Source organism: Hippoglossus stenolepis, chromosome 1 (genome assembly GCF_022539355.2).
Source record: "Hippoglossus stenolepis isolate QCI-W04-F060 chromosome 1, HSTE1.2, whole genome shotgun sequence".
NCBI classification, from domain to species: domain Eukaryota; kingdom Metazoa; phylum Chordata; class Actinopteri; order Pleuronectiformes; family Pleuronectidae; genus Hippoglossus; species Hippoglossus stenolepis.
Window position 1 is genome coordinate 891458 of NC_061483.1, and position 17158 is coordinate 908615.

General features: G+C 44.8%; 1 protein-coding gene across 3 annotated transcripts in view; it reads right to left on the minus strand.

Annotated features, from left to right (window-relative positions):
- LOC118107642 (multiple epidermal growth factor-like domains protein 11) overlaps window positions 1-17158 on the minus strand; it is an 89609-nt gene that overhangs the window by 51863 nt on the left and 20588 nt on the right. For all 3 annotated transcript variants that reach the window (XM_035155668.2, XM_035155667.2, XM_035155666.2), the window contains exons 2-6: window positions 15777-15867; window positions 13384-13517; window positions 12529-12630; window positions 10913-11013; window positions 3416-3508 (exon numbers count right to left, since the gene is read on the minus strand). In XM_035155668.2, coding sequence (XP_035011559.2) covers window positions 3416-3508; window positions 10913-11013; window positions 12529-12630; window positions 13384-13499 — 412 coding nt within the window. In that variant the 5' untranslated portion in view covers window positions 13500-13517; window positions 15777-15867. The remainder of the gene's footprint in view (window positions 1-3415; window positions 3509-10912; window positions 11014-12528; window positions 12631-13383; window positions 13518-15776; window positions 15868-17158) is intronic.

Genomic DNA, 17158 nt, shown 5'->3' on the forward strand with positions numbered 1-17158 from the left:
CATCTTCACACGATAATTCTCCTCCTTATCTCCTGCCTCTTCGTTTGAGGCCTCGTCTTCGGCGTCTCCTCTTCTCGTCACATCCTCCTCTTCCTCCGCTGGCTTCTCCTCGCTCCAGTGCAAGCTGTTTATGTCGCCTGGCAGAGCAACAAAGTCGTTCAGCTGGACTGAGGTTTGGAGAAGAGGCTCAGGCCTCAGCAGCTAATCTGGTTAGCTGCAGCAGCAGGAGACAGGAGACAGAGGACGGACTGTGGACGTCTCTCCTGTCTCACGTACAGACGTTTGAGGCACAAACAGCTCTGCCCACACCAGGCCTGTTCTTCTGGTTGCATAGTAGCTACAGACTATACTCAGGTAAAAATAGATTCTGTATATTCAAACCTGCCCCTTCATACAGTGGAATTGATTTGCCACTAAATGGTTTTGCGACTGTGCAGAAAATGTAAAAGCTGCCGTGTTATGTTCCCTTCACATGAAAAGGAGAGAGAGTCACCACCTGTCGTTCCTCTCAGCTCCAACTCGTGTTTCAGGTTCGAATTTTCAAACATTTTCATCTACAGACAATTCTTCACCGTTTCAGACTCGCTGAGAAAAACTGTCTCAGCCTTGTTGCTGCAACAGAATAATTATTATAATGAAGCAACTGTTCGCTCCCTGTCCGAGAACCAAGCAGCAGCTGGGGCGGGTGGAGACCAAATAGAGACTGAAAGAAGTCCTCCACACGTCCTCATTATGTCCTCCACACGTCCTCCACACGTCCTCCACACGTCCTCATTATGTCCTCTACATGTCCTCCACACGTCCTCCACACGTCCTCATTATGTCCTCTACATGTCCTCCACACGTCCTCCACACGTCCTCATTATGTCCTCTACATGTCCTCCACACGTCCTGTGAACATGGAGCAGAGACGCTCAGGCCCGAGTTTATCTTTCTGTTGTTGCTGTCACACACAGTCTGATTGTGCTGCTGTGGTTTGATCAACACCAACATGAAGTTAGTTTCACTGATGAACTCAGTTTCTCACATTCAGACCAGAAGAGGCTCCAGGACGTGAAGTGTCCACGGATCAGGATCCAGGACGTGAAGTGTCCACGGATCAGGCTCCAGGACGTGAAGTGTCCACGGATCAGGCTCCAGGACGTGAAGTGTCCACGGATCAGGATCCAGGACGTGAAGTGTCCACGGATCAGGCTCCAGGACGTGAAGTGTCCACGGATCAGGATCCAGGACGTGAGCGTCGTTAAACTCCTCCTTCACGCTGCTGCAGCTTAACTACTGTTGTTAACAAACATCCGGAGCCGCAGAACATCAGAAAAACTGCAGAACGTGTGATTCACGGGACAGGATTCACGTCCTCTGTCCAATCAGCTGAGAGCAGGAAATCCAACACTCAATAAAGCTGCAGGAAACACGGTTCACCGTGCAGCGTCTTCCACATTCCACTAAGCTGCTGCAGGGACGTGAAGATTCAGTCTTCACACTGTGGAGAATTAATCCAACAGTATTTATTATTCATCCAGACTTCAGATTGACTTTTCTTACAGTCGTGTTATCTACAGAGAGGAAGCTGCTGCAAACAGTTCAGAGTCGTCACTGAGACAAACAGAGGAGGTGCAGAGGAGGTGCAGAGGAGGTGCAGAGGAGGTGCAGCCTGAGAGGAACAGGAAGTCCGATCCAAGCTCCAGAGTGAAGCTGACACAGTTTACCACAGAGACGTGACTGAGCAATACTTCACCCTCCTCCTCTTCATCCTCCTCCTCTTCATCCTCCTCCTCTTCACCCTCCTCCTCTTCATCCTCCTCCTCTTCATCCTCCTCCTCTTCATCCTCCTCCTCTTCATCCTCCTCCTCTTCACCCTCCTCCTCTTCATCCTCCTCTTCACCCCTCCTCCTCCTCTTCATCCTCCTCCTCTTCGTCCTCCTCTTCACCCTCCTCCTCTTCATCCTCCTCCTCTTCATCCTCCTCCTCTTCATCCTCCTCCTCTTCATCCTCCTCCTCTTCATCCTCCTCCTCTTCACCCTCCTCCTCTTCACCCTCCTCCTCTTCATCCTCCTCCTCTTCACCCTCCTCCTCTTCCTCCTCCTCTTCACCCTCCTCCTCTTCATCCTCCTCCTCTTCGTCCTCCTCCTCTTCATCCTCCTCCTCTTCATCCTCCTCCTCTTCATCCTCCTCCTCTTCCTCCTCCTCCTCTTCACCCTCCTCCTCTTCACCCTCCTCCTCTTCATCCTCCTCCTCTTCATCCTCCTCCTCGTCCTCCTCCTCTTCATCCTCCTCCTCTCCCCGTCTCAGCTTGGCCTCGGTCCCCCGGCCCCCGGACGGCAATAAGAACAGGATGAACAATGTGGGGGCCGGAGCACACCAATAACTGAAGGGGCGGGGGGGCTAAACGGGCTCCGTGACTCACTGAGTGTCGATAACCCCTCGAATCCACACACCCACACACGCACACACGCACAGACACACACACACACACACAGACACACACACACCTTCATGTCAGTGTTAAAGATGCAGCGATGCAGTGTCTGTTGTTCTGCACAATGAAACTGAACTTAATATGAGTATAAATACATATTAGTGTGTAGACATTGGGACGGTCCAGTTAATACACAGCATGTAAGATAAAATAATGTTTTATACTTTATGCTCAAGATCTCTAACTTGGTGTTTTGCTCTATGTGCAGCACTATGCATGTTCCATAAAGTTGTAACTGTCCACGCAGACAGTCTCACCTCATAGTTTCACCAGCAGTTGTGGACATACAGAGCAGTCCTGTGTCTCACATGAGAACTTGTCTTTCACTCTTCTGTCTCTTCTTGAACCTGTGCACCGTCCCTACTGCCACTGATTGGATGAAATCCACAGGAAACAGCGTGAGCCTGAGAGTTTGAGATCATAGCACGCCACCTACACCTGCTCCCATTGGACGGTACCAGCTGTCAATCACACTGTGGTATCCACCCCCCCCCAACACATCTGGTGCTTTATGGTCTGTTTGACTCTAAATGATCATAATTCACTAAATGAACATCAGCTGTTTGAAGAAGACTTGAAACCAGAGACTGAGACAGAAACTCCTGAGGAGAATGTGGAGTCTCAGACTTTGTCCCTCCGTTATGTTTCTGTACGAATCAGCCTGATGGGCCTCGACTGTGGAAATGTGTTTTAGTTTCATCACCAGGTGAACGTCAGGTGAGCTGAGCCTCCGTCACTGAACATCCAACTGCTGCAGCTCCACCTTTGGTTTGAGCACATGGTGAAAAGCAAGAGGTTCAGCTGCTGTTCACTGGTTCATCTGCAGCAGGTGTCGTACAACTACACCCTGTTCTCTTCACATAAACTAAAACATCGTAGTGTGCGATCTGAACACATGCACGTTGTGTGCGATGTGATCACACGTTGTGTACTCACCGCTGGAGCAGTCCAGTCCTCCCCAGCCCGGCTCACACTGGCAGGTGTCAGGAGAGACGCAGCGTCCGTGGGCACATTCGTCGGTGCAGAGCGCTGCAGGAGAAACAACTCATCTTAATATCCCAGCACACAGAGTTAGTCACCACTGGTTGTAATGTAGTTTAACAAGCTTGGTGCTAATGTTGTTGGATTTTGTATGTTTTTATATATATATATGCTTTTCATTTTATATTGTTATTATTTAGTTTTTGAGTATTTAATTTCTTTAAAGAACAAAGTGTTCACAGACAGAACAAGACCAGACACGATGGATGGATGGATGATTTGATGGATGGATGAGAAACTTGATGGATGGATGAGTAACTTGATGGATGGATGTATAAACTGATGGATGGATGAGTAAATTGATGGATGGATGAGAAACTTGATGGATGGATGATTTGATGGATGGATGAGTAACTTGATGGATGGATGAGAAACTTGATGGATGGATGGTTTGATGATGGATCGATGGATGATGATTTGATGGATGGTAACTGATGATGGATTTTGATGGATGGATGAGTAACTTGATGGATGGATGATTTGATGGATGGATGTATAAACTGATGGATAATTGATTGATGAGCAGAAGTTCCGAGGAGGACCATGAAAGGATGGACCAGCCTCTGTCTGCTCGGCTGCTCAGTGTGAGATCTTTGAGTCGGAGGTGCTTCCTCCTCTGTTATGATGCAATGACATAATAATTGAAAGTGAAAAAGTCAAGTTTATATTATTAAAGTTATTTCTGATGTGCCACCAGGTTAAACTTTTATGTTGTGTTCCTCTTTGAAGTCAGTGGGAGTGACGTTTTAAACCCTAAACGTATTTATTACTGTGTCTCAGCCTCTTTGTTTTTCCTCTCTCTCTCTTTACGTCTCGTCCTTCGCTCCTCTTCCCTCGCTCCTTCTCGCCGCCACCTCTGAACTCTCGGCTAATCGCTGCCCGGGATAATGACAGTGTGAGAAACGGCAGCCGTGGAAACGCGGCATCGTTTATTAGGTTGTGATGGAGTCGTTTGTTTGGAACCTGCAGATAGTGTTTGACAGGTCTCCACTGTAAGGTCGTGTCATAATGAAATATTACAGCCGCTGCAGAAGCTTAAGGTGAAAATGAAGATGTCAGAGCTGCGTTATCTGTTGTCTGTACGAGGCAGATAATGGAGCCTATCAGGACGCCGGCTCGGGGCATCTCAGCGTATCTGAACCCCAGTGGATTTTTCTAAGGTTGGTGAATAAATAAATATTAACAGCAGGTCACAGTTTGTGTCTCGATGGATTCACCTCACTGGAATATGAAATTGTCAAACCACAAACAACTGAAGCGATGGAAGCAGCGACTCTCTGAAGCGTTAAACTGACGACAGGTCACCGGGTTAAAACCTGCGAACACAAACTCCTTTATTTTACTATTCTCATTTTAAAATCTGTCGACTCAAAGACCTTTTGTTCTGAGTCCAGAGCTTTTTATTTAACTTCTACTAAAGAAAAACATCATGATGGATTTTCAGTTCTCAGAGAAAATAAAGAGAGAAATGAAAGTTCAGCCCTGCGTCGCGTCTGCAGGTTTTTCATATGACACCACAGCTGTGTCTCAATTCAGGTTTGATCCTCAGACGACGTCTACGCAGCCGACATCAGCTGCCTCCTCCAGCGGCTGCATCGACGCTGACGTCGCCTAGCAACAAAGCTACAAACAAAAACCTTCTTTGGTGATTAAAAACCTTGAATAGAAGTTTTTTAACAAGTGAACCGTCAGTTGTTTGCTTGAGTTCTTACATTTAAAAATAAATTCTTCTGTGGTTAAAATATGACGGCTGATAATCAAAACTGAGAAACCGTTTTTCACTCCAGGAACCACAGTGTTGAGTTTTATTTCTGTGAGGACACAGAAACGTCTTCTTCGACTATAATCAGGACACAAACAGTCCAACAGCTCATAAATAAAAAACTGTAATTTAACCAGACTCACTAAAAACATTAAACTGTTTAATGGAGAGAAAATCAAAGTCAAAGTGTCTTTATCCGACTTGTTAAAGGAACTTTATCACACATCAGCTCCGAGTCCTTTTATGAGCATCACTTGAATCATACATCAGGTTGGGGCTGTGCGTGGAGGAGACGGGCTGACAGCTCGGAGACTTACGCTCCTCCGTCACACAGATGCCATGTTTGTGCAACTGAATCCTCTCGTAACACAAACAGGTGGCCTGAGCCTGACGTGCATAAATATGTGCAAAGGCACAAATGAAGATCACATAAATGAAGGAAAGGCTCCCTGTAGATCCACCGTGTGCATGAGGGGAGTCTGAGGCACACGAGCAGCGCAGCAGCAGATCTGTTCAGGAAGGGTGGAGGTTTGAAAGGTGCAGAGACGTATGTGAGCAGCAGTGAAGGTGGAGGCCGTCCTCAGCGAAGCTTTATGGGTTTTATGGTGTTTTAGCCACTGAAGGGTCGTGCTGTCTAAATTTATAGTGGCAGCGCGTTAACGTTTTACAGCTTTTTCTTCCCCTCACACATTAGGACAAGAATCCTCGCAGCCACAAACACTTGGCAGTGCACTCTGGGTAAAGATTTATACTCGCGGAGAGGAGACGGAGGTGGAGTTTCCGCCTGTTAAACAGAAAACAGCACATTTACTCTCGAAGACGACTCTATGAGCTGAAACGTCTGTTTACTGTCTGTGAGGAGATATAAGAGATCAGAGGTTTTCTACATCAGAAACTCTTGAATATTACAAATATTAACGAATAATTTTGTTCTGTGACTTTCTCAAAAGCAACGTTCATACATGGCATTCAAATGAAAATGCTCCAAAGAATCTGCATTGAGACACGATACTTAAATACGTCTCTTCTTGACAACAGAAATAAACAACACAAGCAGTTTGTGTGTCCTTCAGTGACGCTGCTGACAAACACAAGCAGATGAAAACATGAGCTCCTCTGCAGACGTCACTGGGAAACATTCAAATCACTTTAAACATCCATCAGCCCAGTTCTGCTGATCTGAAGTCAGGAGGCAGGAAGTCGAGCAGAGAAAGGTTGAGCTCGTCCTGTGAGATCCTGAGTTGTCCTGAATCTTCCTCAAGGCCTAAACCGATCGAATGGATCAGAATCCAACACCACCTCAGCTGAACTCTACCTCCGGCTAACTGAGCATCTCTGAGGCGGAGCTCACCTGGACCAGGAAACTCATTTCATTCCCTTCAATCCGTGATCTCTTTCTTTCGGTCACTTCCCAAAGCTCATGGACGAAGGACGACTGGTGAATCAAGAACTTCCAGTCCAGTGCCCCCCCCTGCTCAGTGATCCTCTGACATCATGATGACATCAGAATAAGTTCATGAGGAACATTTCCAGACTTCAGGTCTGAAAAAGGTTTATTGAAAAATCAAAAAGACATTCCACTTTGAGTTTTGCTGCAAGCTTAATCACTTGATCTATAACTGCTCTGGTAGAAGACATTTAAACTGCAGGTTTAACTTTTTGTTTTTGAAACAACCCACAAGCTCCTTGTTTTGCTTCTTCACTGAGGATTAGGTGGAGAAACGTGTGTAGAAAGAGAACACAGTGAAACTTGGACAGGGAACGTATGGAGCTTCCTGCAGTCGTTAAAAAGAATAAAGCCAGAAGATACACTTCTTCATAAACGTCTGGTCGGGACCTTTGTGTCCAGCAGAGAAAGAGAAAGAGATAAAACGCAGGCTCAGATTTTAATAAGAGCCAAAGACACGTGCTCTTGTAATCCTGAAGGAGAGTTGATAAATCATTTAACAGGAGCTTAATCCTTTCATCCTGCGGATTGGAGCAGAAACGCTACAAGGAGGATTACATCAGCACCGGGTGCAGCGAGATTAATAGATATCAAATTAAATAATCACTACCTAATTCCAGCTATTGTCTCAGCATGCTGAAGTAGTCTTTAGTGCCCTTCAAGCTCCTGATGAGCTGCTGCTGGAAGAGCGAGAGCAGACGGAAGAGCGAGGACATGGAAGAGCAAGAGCCGTAGAGCGAGGGCCGACGGAAGAGCTAGAGCTGAAGAGTGAGAGCTGACGGAAGAGCGAGGACACGGAAGAGCAAGAGCTGACGGAAGAGCGAGCAGAAGCCAGAGCTAGGGCTGAAGAGCGAGCCAGCGGAAGAGCTAGGGCTGAAGAGCGAGAGCTAGCGGAAGAGCGAGACCGACGGAAGAGCTAGGGCTGAAGAGCGAGAGCCGACGGAAGAGCTAGAGCTGAAGAGCGAGAGCTGACGGAAGAGCGAGAGCCGGACGGAAGAGCTAGGGCTGAAGAGCGAGAGCCGACGGAAGAGCTAGAGGCTGAAGAGCGAGAGCTGACGGAAGAGCGAGAGCTGAAGAGCGAGAGCAGTGAAAAGCTGTGAGAACAAATGTCAGTGGAACAACGACTTTAATCAGAGAATGAGGCAGTTTAAATGATCTATGATCTAAATACAGATATCTGTGAAATAAACAGATACATGTTATGTTAAAATATAGGCTCAACTGATTTAATGTGCTTTTTGTCTTATAGCACATGATAAAAGACCCCCCCCCCCCTGTAGCTTCCATCAGATTTGCAGTGGAGCAGTAATGAGTGGCAGAGGGAGCTGAGGGGTTAAAGGTCGAGGCGGCTTGATGGCTGACGAGGTCGCAGACGGCCGAGCGGCTCAGGATCCACAGGCAGATGAGCGACGCACACAGCATCCACGATCCAGGGGAGGAAAAAAGTGAGGCATGGAAAATGAAAAATGAAGACGAGTGGAGGAGAAATCGTTGTGACAAGAGAAAACGTCCTGAGGCAGAGACGAACAGAAAAAGGATTCAACCCTCAGCGAGACACGAGCAGACGATCAATACAGGGTGTTTACCTCCAGTTTAAAGAAGCGGCAAACATGTTCTACAGGTTGAACATGGAAAGAATACCGATGAGCAGGAAATGAAAAATGGAGCCTGTGATATAACAGGAGACAGAGAGAGGGAAGCCCTCTGATCTGATTAGCAGCCTCCCTCCGCTCGCGCTCGCTCTGCAGGACAGGAAACCTTTTATTTATCTCAAGCTGTGCGTATCACACAACAAAGGACCCGTCCGAGGCCGTTAGCCTGAGCGGAGCAGGCGTCGCCGTTTGCCTCCAGCGCTCAAACTACTGTGTGTCGCACAATGGAGTTTGTCTCCGCCCCCCGGGGGAACTTAATAAAGTTGTTTACAAGCAGATGTTGAATAAAGACGCACAATACACACCCTCTTTACCCTCCGCACCCCCGAGGAAAACCCATTCACCTCCTGCGTCCAATAAGAAAAGGCAACGCGGCCCTATAGAATTTACCATCTAGAGTGGATAATTGATTTCTCTCGCTGCATCGAGGAGAGAATCGGTTCCAGACAAACACGGAGCAGGGAGAGAGTTTTCTCTCATGTGATAAGATTCTGTTCCCGACAGGTTTAACTCTTTAACATCTTCACGTGTTAGTTCGCAGGTCGACGGACTGAGTCACTGTCAATGCTTTCAAAAGGATTGTCCTCTGAGGAACGTTCACACTAATAACTTGTTTTATGACAAATACAATCTCAGTCCACACGAGCATTTCAGCTCCGTATCAGAAACTAGGGCATCACTCAGTAGAGCTCAGACCTGCACCAATGACCAACCACATTTCAATTCACTAGAATCAGATTTTTATTTGGATCTGCACCAATTTACAAATTAATGTCAGTCCTCTAAATATGTCCAGGATTTTTATCAAGATCCAGGAAATGTTCTCTGAGAAAACAGTGAGGATGTTGAAGGTGAAAGAAACCTCTTGATATATCCACACAAAGATTGAATTTCTTCCTGGACACGTAACTTGTTGAAAGATTGTGTTGTGCATGAGGGAAGAACTCATTAAAGATCTGAATAAATGGACTAAACCATGGAGGTAGTTTCTCTGCAGCGTTTCCCACAGACTTCATTCAACCTGTGGCTGCAGCAGGCGTGCACGTGCACGGACGACGCTCTCACGTGCAACAGATTCTGAGGGACAAGCACAAAGACTGAAGAACGAAAGGGAGAAAGAACTGAATTGATGCCCCAACTGCAACTGAGAGTATGACAGGAGAATTGGTCCAGTGATCCAATCAGAGCAGGCGGTTGACATTAGAGCCCGCCTACTGCTGCATTAAGGAACAGGCTACACAGCACGTACTTTTATTACTTTAAGTATAAGTACTTATTTCGATTCAGAAGTCTGAGGACGTCCTCCACCACTGGAGCTGAGAGATAAATGTACAGTTTAATAAACACGTCTGTGTCAAACATCTGTTCTCTCATCTGTTCAGTCCGACACTTTTATTTTCTTTCACTGGAAAATCACCAAGAGCTTCAAACTAAAATATATTGGACTGAGAAATTATGTTTTTTAACGTCTCACTGAATAAACTCTGCAGCCAAAGATCCGTCAGGAAATAAATCTCAACACGAGAGATTCTGCTCCTCTGGTGTGAAACTATCACAGAGACACTTTCTTTCAAAGGAAGATGAAAGCACAACAACACAGAGAGAAGGCGTGAGATGGACGCTCATCTTCACACTGCAGATTTCTGAAATTAGCAGAAGTTCGATCTGAGGCCGTGTTCGGGATCTTCTTCTACTTTTTGCCGTCTGTGTTCGTCGGGTTTTCAGCTCTTTGGTCAAAGTTTGAGCTGAAATGCATCGACTTTGTAACAGAGACGGATTGATCGGACTTTTAACGTCTCCAGCAGCAGATATAGATAACTGCCTGGTGCGAGTGAAAAGATAACGACAGAGATCGAATCACTGCTGCACACGAGATGCTCTGCAATTTTAACCAGCCTGGAAACTCTGTGTGTCAACAGGAAAAGGTTTGAAAATAACAATGCAGATGACAGGAAAATGAATGTTTTGATGCACAGTGAACACACGAGGACAAAGAGGACAGGAGGAAAGGTCCGTGCCGAGGACACAAGGCTGTGATCCAACCCAACATGTGTTTACTTTTATAAAAACACAGAAACGAGACCAGAGATAAAAGTGTCATTTTTCTTCAGTCGGGAAGAGAAGTCGATTATCTGGTTTTCATATCATCGTCAGATCGGATCGTTGATGCTGTTTGTACAGTTTCTTCAATCAGCTCAAAAATCAAATTAACTAAACTGACTGTAAAACAAAGTGGTCGTAAAATTCATCTAGAGAAAGAAAGAGTCTGAATCCGATTCAGGTGGTTTCCTCTCTGAGAGTCTGAAGCTTCATGTTGGTTCCATGTTGCATCTGATCTGTGAGTTCTGGTTTCTCGTTGTAATTTAGGGACGAAAGAATTTAGTCAGACAAACGTCCGTCCTGTCGTCACCACCTACGTGGGCGGAGTTCTACCTGTACTGGACTCTGATTGGCTTATATATATATATATATATGTATAAAATGAAATGTTTCGCTTCATTCATCCAAACTGGAAAGTTGTTCAAACTTACGAACACACAGGTCTCCGCTCTCAAAGAAACCTGGGCAGCACTGAGAGCGTCGTCTGTACATGGTCCTCACACCTCGTCTGTAGGCCGTCTTATAGCTGATCCTGCACACGCACACGCACACACACCACACACACACACACACACACACACACACACACACACACACACACACACACACAGTGAGAAAACAGCATTTTGACCATTTGTTAAAGTAAAGGTCCAGAGTGAAGGATTCAGGATGAACCTAAGACTCATCGAGTTCTCGATCCTTCAAACTGGTCCTTGGACCAACTTTCACCCACAGACTGTAAATAAAGACGGACGCCATGACGGCCCCCGAAAGTAAAGCCAAAGCCTTTTGATCGCCCCCTGGTGGCTGGCTGCAGTATAGGTTATCAAGTTGCCTCCTCCATGTTAGCAGATGGGACCAAACTAAAACTCAAAGTAGATAAATAAATGTTTGTAAAGATGTTTCTGTCGTTTCAGGTCGTTCTCATCTCACTGATGTTTGTTCAAGTGTTTCTGATCAGTTTGGGTTGAATCAGTTATTTGATGATGTAACAACAGCCTGAGATCATGATTGACAGCTGACACTGCACAAACTCCAAATGACGTCATTGTCACAAGATGGCGGCGTCTTATCGTGGATATTTGGCTTCATTTCTTGAATGCGTTGTTATTTACAGTCAAAGGCTTACTGAGGATTTTTTTAGGAACAAAATAAACTCAACTCTATGTCATTGATTTACACATCAGCAGACACATTTACACATCAGAAAGTGTATTTTACCTGAATAAACTGACAATGTAAGAACACACCACTCCACACGTTTGTTCACGCCGCCCCGCCCCTAGAAGACGAGCACCACTTATGTTTAAGATGGTTTCTCCCACTCATTCAAGGACGCCGATGTTTTCTGACATTTCAGTTTAAGATCAATGACTCAGCTCTTAGCTGGAGGAGCTAAACTGGTGGCTATAAAGCTTAATGGGGTCATTAAAGCCGATACGCCGACAGTCGCTCATCAAAATGACCACATCAGGCCGAGCTGCCGGAGTTAGGGAGGAGACACCAGAGGCCTCCGATCATCAGCTGCACAGACACGGTCTCTATCTACACCAGGGAATTCAAATGATAAAACTGGATCAGGTTCACAGTTTTATAATGTTCTATTTATATGATCATCAAACTCAAGATTCCTTTACTCCAAGAACCATCATTTAATATTCATGAGCAGAACATATTGTAATAATAATAATCATTTTTGGTCATTTTGGTTTAAAGGAGATTCACACTCATCCCCCTAAAAATCACCTTCTGAGCAACGACCAAGAATCAAAGGCAGATTTCAAACAACACAAGCATGGTTCTCTTTTCACTTTCTGCATAACAAGAAAACATATAAAGTTGAATTTGTAACCTGATCATTTCCAGTTGTCCTGCTTCATGACATCAAAACCTCATTCAGTTTGACATTGTGAAACCTAATCTGTGTGTGTGTGATTCTATTTGGTTGTTAACTTGTGATTTTCAGCTGCAGTGCTGTGACGCAGACGAGTTCTGAGGAGGAGCAGAGTTTGCCTGTTTCCATCCTGTGCTGAAGGTAACCTCTTACCTGTGCCTGGTGCATTTGAACCAGTTGAGGATGTCGGTGCAGCGGGTGTAGTAGACCTGGTCGAAGGGGTGAGCGTAGGACTCCTGCACGGTCACAGCGTAGCTACAGGGACAGACACACACAACAAGTCACTTTCTAATCATTTGTTTCTCAGCAAATAAAGAACCATTAAGTGATTTTACTCTCCAGCCTTTGGAGGAAAACGCTGGTGGAGAAGGACGGAATATTTCTAAAAGGTAAACTTTTCTCACAAAGACACCAAATCGATAGCGTTTACTTTTAAAAACTAATCATCAGGATGAGAAGGATCGATCGCAGGATGTAAAGCTGGGACACGACGCACGGATCAATTCTCTCTGAGCTGATTTTATTTCCATACGAACTTTCAGGATTTTCAAAAGTCATGAGACGACTCAACCTCTGAATTCTGTATTTGTGCTGATTTGATTCTCCTGTCACAATACGTGTGTGTGTGTGTGTGTGTGTGTGTGTGTGTGTGTGTGTGTGTGTGTGTTTACTGAACACACTCTAACCTTTAGAGAAGTGAAAACTCTAATAATCATCACAGATAGAAATACATATCCAGTGATTACACAGAGAGCATCGATCACAGCACCTCAGAGGAAACGACGCTGTGCTTCTACTCAGCGTCGAGTGCTGCGGCCAATCAAGCAGTCACGTCAGCGCGGCTCTGGATTTACAGCCGCAGAATGTCCCCTCAGGAGTAAAACCCTTTTCACTTTTGATTATTGGCAACCCCTCAGTCTTGATTTGCGACGGGGACTCCATTAGTTCACCGCAGAGTTTGAGCTGAGTTATTTCAGGTTGAACACCAGAGAGGAGACGGGAACTGACCTCTCCCAGTGGCTGCACACGTTGGGGTCGTCCGGGTTGAGGGCCGCCGCCGCAGAGATGAAGCCGAACAGGTTGAGCCACAGCAGCGCCCGAGGGGAGACGCCGCCGGGCGCCATCGTCCTCCTCACTACGACCTGCAGGGAGGCAGAGAGGCGGTGAGGAACAGGATCTGAGGCTCTGGGGATGTGTTCATGACTCAGAGAAGAAAGACGACAAGTCAAAGAAAAACCTGATGAGGTTTAAAGAACGAAACATGAAACTGAAAAACATGAAGGAAACAATCTGACACCATCACAGGCCGAGGTAGAAAGCACATTTACTGGAGGGGGGGTGCTTTATACTGTGTTATACATTTTCTGCACAGCTGCATCTACCTTTATGACAGAGATTTTTATTTTTTATACACATGATACGTTTATATAGAATAAATCAGTGGTTTCCAATATTTGTTTTTTTTTTAGCTGATATAAGAAACTTTATTGATCCACGCTTTCCAGCAGATATATAGAGGAAGACAAAAGATCAAGTGAAAGCACAAAATTAAATATAAATAGGCAATAAAATAAGATAACATGTAAAAAAAATATAGATATGTACATAATATGCACATAAATATTTCAAATGTTCAGGTTTCTATAAAAACGTATTATATTTCTTAACTACAACTTGTTATATTTCAATACATTTAAAATAAAAAAAAGGTAAATTCTCAAATAATTCACAAAAATAATAAGAGAAATGAATTTGATGAATTTCCTCTTTCATTGGATATTTAGCAGCAGAGACGGGGACACGTGCTCAGGTTGTGCACGTGAATCGGTGTGAAGGTAAATGTCTGTTGCTGGTAATCACCCAGCAGCAGCAGGTGAAGATCAGTGTGAACATGTGCAGGGAGGAGAGGAGAGGGATGAATGTGCGTCACAGCAGAGGCCCGGAGTCGATCATTGATAAAAACACATCAGAAGCAGTGGAACTAAAGAGAAACTGATACGAGCAGTAATTAGAACATCAGCAGGTTGAGTCACCGGCAGAGGACAAATAACACAAAAGCAACAGGGACACGAAAACACCCCGGCTGTAAATATGGAGATTTCTTCATATGTGAACGACCTGGGATGAAAGGAGCTCGGGGGATCCTGTGTTATTTTCTGTGCGGCTGAATGGCCGTCAGGACCACGTTGAAATCCCATGAACCTTATGCTAAATAAAACAGCAAGGCAGCGATGTGTTGCTGGGAATCAGGAAACTCTGCGAGCAACGACTCAATGTGTTCCTGACACAACCAATCTCATCCCCACAGAAATCACCCGCTGCTTTACATAAACATTAACCACAACAACACAGCCTGAAGCCGAGCTGTCAGCTCTTTGCTCAAAAGGACCAAACTGCTGAATCTCAGCTGCAAAATCTCCACGGCTGCGGCGCGAGGGGAGAATTTAAGGCGACGCAGGTGGAGGGTTCTGGCAGAATTACCACGCAGAGCTGTTTCAGCCTGATTTCCAAACAGCCCGGTGTCTCCACTGAGGAGATGTTTGCAGCCTGGATGTTTCAGGGCTGTGGGACTGGCAGTGACAGAAGACTCAACAGAGAAGCTGTTCTTCACGACACACTGACATCCCTGCAGGATCACGGGGATGATGAATAAACCCCCGAGTGACAGAGGAGCCAGACTCTCCCTCCCACACCGTCCCGTAAAGGAACGACACGATGCCGGTGGACGACCGGTGGCATGTTCTCATTAGCTGTAGTACGAGGAGCCTGGAGCAGACGGACAGGCTGAAGCTTGTTGTTTCTCTCCGTCTGCTGTGTGGAGGCTGCTCATGACTCAGCCGAGGCACAGAATCAGCCTCCGTCCGATCATACGTTTGACAGAAACAACTCCTAAAAGTCAAAATGAGGATAAATTCACAGGAAAGTGATAAAGTGGCAGATTCAGGGGTCAAGTTTGCTCAAGTTTCAAATGTAGTTGTCAATGAAATACTGTTAATTTAATATCACAGTTTATCTATTTATTTTAGAAAATGTCATCTTAAATTTCAAGATGTAGAAATGTTGGATTTAATAAATTCTAAGAACAAATTAAATGAAGATCCACGAGGAAAATATCCAATAAGGAGCAATATGAGATTCTGTCTTCAATATGAAACGAGTTTGGCTGCAGGATCGTTATTTGTTTTATTTAATCATGTTTACTGTTCAACTGTAAAATATCAAGTTTCAATTCCATTTTTTGTCATTCGGGTTTAAATATATATTTTATATTTGACCCATAATATTGGTATTGGCCCCAAAATCCAATATTGATTGAGCTCTTGTGCTTTTCTATATTTCATAAATATTATTGGAAGAATTCAGGCACCAGAAATGTTAAAAAACACAAAGTGCAGTTTTACCTCCAGCAGAAAGAAGCTGGACGAGTTTCAATCTGTCGTCAAACAGATCAGAAGAGAGAAACGAGGAAGGTGCAGCTGGACGTCAGGAGACCTGTTCAAAACAGAGAGGAGGAACATATATGATATACACATATAACATATACATGTAAACATCGTATACACATATAACATATACATGTAAGCCTGTGTTAAAACAGGGGATGAATATATATAACTAAACTAAATGAAGAGGGAGAGTTCTTTATTTCTCACTGACGTGTGAAATAAAGAGTAAATCCCATCTTTGATCCAGTGAGTAACATGGAGCCGTGTTTCATGGCAGATACTTTAGTTTTCTGCAACGTCTTCATCATCACATTTTACTTCGATGCTCCTGAGGACACAAAAAGTGAAGAATCACCTTCTTCACATTAATTCACTTTCAGCACAAACAGGTGGAAGCTTCCATCTGATTTTCCTCAGGATTAAACCGGGAGATAATTCATCAAACATTCACTTTTACCTGAGCTCTGCCATATTTTATCAGTGCACTTCAGGAAAAGTAAAAACAGAACAGAATCTATAATGTGTGCACGTGACGTGCGGCCACACAGCTTCCGTGCACGTGCAGGCTGTGCTCAGCTGATGCCGTTTCTCATGAGCAGCGACTCAAAGCGACAGTGGATCAATAAAAACACAGTTGTTGTTAGTCAAACAATATTTAATCTGATGAACGTTGTGCAGAGAGAAGCTGAGGTTCCACAGAGGATGGGATGTATTAGAGAACGACTCAGCAGGAACCATCAGATCAGTTTATCTTTCACTGCTTCGGACGAAGATCACAGGAAGCTGGAATTCACAGGAGGAAACATCCCAAAGAGAAACTACAACGTCCCAAAGAGAAACTACAACGTCCCAAAGAGAAACTACAACGTCCCAAAGAGAAACTACAACGTCCCAAAGAGAAACTACAACGTCCCAAAGAGAAACTACAACGTCCCAAAGAGAAACTACGCTGCTGATCACAAGGACACCAACACTCAACCGGTTTCCAAAGGAATTTCCCAAACGCCGCGGAAATAAGAAAATGCAACTAACTAACTTACTGTGACTGTTTCTTTCTTCTCAGGTCTCTTCATCTCTTCACCTCTTCATCTCAATGAGACTGATTCAGTAAAGAAACTAAATAAATACAAAATATTAAATATGGCATTTATCGGTCATGCCTGAACTTTTCCCCTCTGCTCGTAAACACAGTGTTTTTTCCTACTGCCTTTTCGTCTGGTTGCCACCTGAGGAGTTGATATCTGTAACTGTCTCTGTGTTTATTTAACAAAGTTCTGAACAGATTAGCATCTCACTCGAGATCAGGGACACGAGTCCAGGATGAATTCACTCACTGT